The sequence below is a fragment of the Cephus cinctus genome, unplaced genomic scaffold, assembly GCF_000341935.2.
Source record: "Cephus cinctus unplaced genomic scaffold, Ccin1 Ccin1_scaffold0191, whole genome shotgun sequence".
Classification (NCBI taxonomy): domain Eukaryota; kingdom Metazoa; phylum Arthropoda; class Insecta; order Hymenoptera; family Cephidae; genus Cephus; species Cephus cinctus.
This window is the reverse complement of record NW_014332912.1, coordinates 418,468-423,795: the sequence shown is the minus strand read 5'-3', so window position 1 is coordinate 423,795 and position 5,328 is coordinate 418,468. Positions and strand designations below refer to the sequence as shown.

The window sequence follows — 5,328 nt, the reverse complement described above, 5'->3', positions numbered from 1 at the left end:
AAAAAAAAAAAAAAAAAAAAAAAAAAAAAAAAAAAAAAAAATGAAATTGATGTTCTTTCTTTCAGAATCTCATCCCCTCGTTTCAGCCATTCATTCATGGATCAGGCTCTTTTTCCCGTTTTGCGCAATAGGTATAGTCCGCCCGCCACGGGTAGGACCCCGACAAGGTTAAGATCCCCTTTATAGAGACTGTTCATTGTGTACCCAATGTCCGCGATCACCTATAGCACATTTCTCGCACGCCTTCCTCGGGGTCCTTCTCGTGACGCGCGAACAGTACATTTATTTTCTTTGCCAAACAGTACAGAGATAAATTCCTATACGATGCGTGTGCCAGTTTTTTCGCTTTGTGCTTTCCGTTGCGCGTTCGTTGCGTCCACCTATTACACGGACACCACGTTTTTATTGTTTCTCTTCTTTTGACATCACCATGCGCGAGAGAGGGAGCGAGAGAGAGAGAAAAGAGAAAGGCCTACATTTTATCCGTCTATCGGATATTTCGGAGTCTTTCGGGTCCCTTCGGGTCTTTCGGATTACGCCTTTTCTTTCTCGCCTTACTTAACCTCTTTCGTTATTTATTCTTTACTTCCTTCTCCAATCCCCGTAACCTTTTCACCGGTCTCACTTCCTCTTGCGTGACCCTTGCTTCACCTATCTTTCACTTTGACACGCGATCGTCTCGCGCGCTCGCTCTTTTGCATCCGCCAAAGGAGTCTGTCTGCGCTCAAGCTCAAACGCTATCGGGCCTGAGCACAGGAGTGCGAATACCTTTTTCTTTTTCGTGTGTGCTTCGTCTCTTGATTTTACGTGCCTGCAGTCAACCCTCGTAGTTCGTAAGTGGTGACTACCGTTAGTATCTTTGAAGAAAATTACATTTTACTATACACCTTTGACTATACTTGTCGATAAGATGTAATTCAAGGATATATGTATTTTTTTTTTTTAAAATTTTTTTTTTTTTTTTTTTTTTTTTTTTAATAAATACTCGGAATAATTATTTTGGCCGTGCGTACGAGTCTTGGGTGAGAGAATGAAAGTTTCCTTGGACGCCTGATTCTTGGACAAGGAAGCTTTCGCGAATTTACCAAGTCCCTTGGGGGGTCTTTGTACTCTCCGAGATGATCTGCAGAAGTTGCTGAGCTTTGACGTATTTTTCCGGATATAAATACACGCATGACTAGCGGCGTGCTTGATAACGTAAAGGGAAATTTATTTGGTCGAATACTATAACGTACTTTTCCATTTACTTCTTTGCTTCCTCCTTTTATCAGTAGGCACATCCAATATCGCCGTTATACGTAAATGCTTCAACAGTCGGGTCTATTCGCTACACTGACATTTCGTAGTAACTCTTATACTCGCGGTCGTACATAAATCGTAGCACCTCCTTCCCATGCTATTCAGTGTTTTTGATGTAGCGTATCGATTTCTCGTATCGCTCTCTAAGAGTTGGTCGAAGAGAGAGAGAGAGAGAGAGAGAAAAAGGGAAAAATCCAATTTAAAGAAAATCCACTTGCGAATCTTGCCTTTTCGATCCTTCGGATTTGCTCCCTCGCTAACTCGCTCGCTGGGCGTTTGATGTGCATTCGGCTTGATTGAGGATTGGAATGTGCTTGCAAATCGACACACGGTATATACACGCTTTATTAGCGAGTCAGTCTGTCAGTTTGCTTGAACCTTTGCCACGTGCTTGTTGTGGGCTGACGTTCGTAAAAAGATTGTCATGATCCCGGACCGCTACGTGATCCCTGGGATGGAGCTGAAGGTACCCGGGAGATAGGAAAGTAAGAAAAACGTTTAATTGGACCAGACCAGATAACGGATGATGAAACGCTTGTGGCAGTTCCAAGCAAACGACGTTGACTCGTGCTTCCGAATGCGCGCTGCGAGAATGCCCCTGGGACGCACGTAGCTGCCACTCGTACGGGGGCCTTCTTGCAATGCGCTCCGTTTATACTCCTATTCGAGGGATGACGCTAATTTTGGATTTTCTCTCGTCAAGGCGGAAGCGGAGGAAGCACCAAGAGGTCCGCGCAGGCCACCATCGTTGTCCAGCAACCCTCCCTGTCGTTGGATGCACCTGCCGCCACGATTCTAGTGCTTCCGGATGCCGACGCCCGACGTCGCGAGGAAAGTAAACGCCAGCTACTCGACGTCGCCAATATTCTGCCACGTCAGGAGAGTCACGATTTCGAGAGGAAGTGAGTTCAAGGGATCTTTAGATGGGATATTTTAGAAGATGAGTGCACGAATGATGGCTGCTGAAATTTATCCTCGTGACCTTTGCGACCTTTTGCGGATTCGCAAAGCCGGTTTAGGATCCGTTGATTTCTGGTAATTTACACTGGACGCTCGTGCGTCCCTGTGTTTTTCAATCGATCTTTAATAACGAGCCTGTAATTCGCGGAGCGGATTCGCCCAATGGCGGAGGATCTCTGAGGCCGCGTCATTCTTTTTTTCTTTTTTTTCTTTTTTTTTTCACGTCAATCATGATTCATTTTCGACCCGTGACCTGTACTGCGTTTTACGATCAATTGCGATGGAAGTAGCTACCTGTCTGGCCTGTACCTGCCCACGGTTTTACATCAATCCCCCGTTGCAGCTGTTACGTATGGAGTAAATGGAAAATTTTCATTTGTTCCCGTTTTCGCGGAATGGCATTATTGCGGGATCGACGCTGCTGTCAAACGGAAATCGACGAGATCACTGACGTTGTCGTCAGTGCGTTGTAGGACAAAGAGCTGAAAGGGAAAAAAAAAACAAGGAAATTTAAATTATATCCGTGGGATCGGGTTACGCGGAGAAAATTCATACAGTCGTTTCTTCGGGATACGTTCGTCGTCGTTTCGGTTTTTTGTTTTTCGGGGTGAAATTTAGAAATCCTGAAACGTGCGAGAGTCACGTAAAAAGTATTGAGAAAACACATGCAGCGGCCTTAACGGCGAAGCTTTTGCGTCGACGGGCTAAAGTTTCTCATGGGTTTCGCGAAATTTCCAGAAGAGGAACGTTCACGGGGTTTTGGAATATTTTTTTTTTTTTTCATACCTCGTGGAAATGCGGTTGATCATTTCCTTCGGCACTTTTTACGCCTTTATTTCATTTTTCTCTCTCGCCGCTATCCGGGGTTGCCGTTTTTTTTTTATACTGCTATGATACAACACGGAACGATAAAAGGGCTTCTTCTCCAATGCATGGAGAAGCTTAGCTATTTCCTTATTTTTGTATCGAAAGTTCTTACGCGCAAACCCGTTAAACGGTATAATGAATCTTTATTGTTTCCCAAGTCAATTCACTTTGCCACTTTTAACTTTTAACCACCACCCATCGAAGTCTCGTAACAGGCTGACGCGTTGCCGGCGACGTCGTACAGTTTTGACGGATATAGACTTTCTTTAACGAGTATGCTATCTCTGTTATATGGTTTGTAACGACGAGACTGCTATTTGCAGTTTTATGAAAACACAAAATTTTAAGAATTCAAGAAAATGAACGTGCCTCGGATGGGCACCTCTGCTTGTTAAAAGTTTATAACCTAAAGTAGAATCGGGGCCGGTGCTTTTAAAAAAGTCAGACATTGATTTTTAATCCTATAAAACGTCATCGGTCTACTAATTTTTTTTTTGACATTTCAGTATAAACGTTTTTTTTTTTTTTTTTTCGAGTCCCTTGTCAACATTCGAAACCCTTATTTTTCTATCACTTCCGGGTCATTATGTCTCTGACGCAAGATTAATTCCATGGTATAGACTTGCATATAGCACGCGACTTGATATTTAAGCCTTGAGATCAATAACACCCCTATAGTCGAGCATGAAGGTTTTTCCACCAGAAACCTTTCGACCCTCCGCCATAAAATTTTGTAAAGGCTAACTTCGATAGTGGATTTATAAATGTTCCCCTCTATATTGACTCCACAGTCCCAATGGTTGATAATACATCGACCTACGTTTCACTTCCCTAAATTAATATTGCAGCTACTATAACGGGGTTATTCACGGCAAATGTACCAGCTGTTCATCAAACGTTAGCCATTGATATATACGCCTATTGAAAAGCCACCTTCGGGTCATGCGTTGTATATTAATAATCGTACACAGAAAAAAAAAGTAATGATGAAGACGAGTTAAAAATTTTTTAAAAATTTTTAAATACCAATCGCCCCTATAGACGAATCGGTGCGATTTCAAATTTAAGTCTGCATTCGAAATTTTTCAACACGTCTCTTTCACGCTTTATCCAATTTGGAATTTCATCCACCGAAGAGTACACGTGTACATAGAAAAAAAATTATCCTCCTTTTTTTGCTTGATTATCTTCAAAAACTACTTTAAATGTTTTTTTTTTCATTTTATAAAACAAGAAAATTTAATTACTTACTCGGCTACAAATATACAAAGAACCGGGCTGTCCATTTACAGTTATCGAATACGTACCTGTACCAGTACACGGAGTATCGAGGACTGTCTCATGGATTACGGGTATTCAGGGCTTAAAGGGATCCTGAACTTTTAGACTGATTGGCCGGATTCCTTAAAATGTAAAAAGTACAAGATTCTCCCCTCGCGCCGTAGCGGATCGTTCTAAATGCCTCGGAGGAACAAGGACGAAAGAAAGGGAAACACAAAGAGTAGAGAGAGAGAGAGAAGAAAAAGTCAAGAACGTAGAAAGTTCATCGTAAATTCTCGTTGTCTGTTAGGAGGTTAAAAAAAATAATATACTAGACCGTAAATTTTCAATTGCTCGATAAATGGAATTCACTTGGCTACGTGCATATATATATATATATATATATGTATACGAAACACACGCACAGACTTATCTGTACTTGGGTTATGTCGATATATATTTTTAATACGTATGACATGACGTCATAGCTAACCACCCACGAATTATTTCTTTTTTACGAATATAATACCCATCTGTGCCAGTGATAGGTACTCGTGTCAAGTTCCTTGCACTCGTAGGGGGCACCGGGACAACGTTAAAGCTTTACCGTTTTTCGATATATATATCTATGCAAGAAAAGCAGTCTCGAATATCGGAATTCGATTTACGTCAAAGCACGGAAAGGAGAAATCGATCTCAATATTCTGGGTTTCGAGCAATAACTTGGCTACTGCCTACGGCGGCACGAGGCGAAGCCTTTGCACCCTTTTTTTTTTAACTTGTAAAATGTTTCCTGGGTAACTTGTGTATCGTGTGTGTGTATATATATATATATATTTTAACATGGAAAAAGTAACAATTGGGCATGCAAATGCATACGAGGATGAAAACGGACGTTGGGTCGGTATCCATGCCACGTGGTTATGCAATAGATACATTATG

The 5,328-nt window shown here is 41.8% G+C and overlaps 1 protein-coding gene across 6 annotated transcripts in view; it reads left to right on the top strand.

Annotated features, from left to right (window-relative positions):
- The window catches only part of LOC107264809, a 99,823-nt gene that overhangs the window by 39,032 nt on the left and 55,463 nt on the right, over positions 1-5,328 (top strand). For 4 of the 6 annotated variants that reach the window (XM_025081984.1, XM_025081982.1, XM_025081981.1 and 1 more), the window contains exons 6-7: positions 66-131; positions 2,003-2,201. In XM_025081984.1, the coding sequence (XP_024937752.1) occupies positions 66-131; positions 2,003-2,201 (265 nt within the window). The remainder of the gene's footprint in view (positions 1-65; positions 132-2,002; positions 2,202-5,328) is intronic. The other 2 variants (XM_025081985.1, XM_025081986.1) reach the window with 1 other exon arrangement.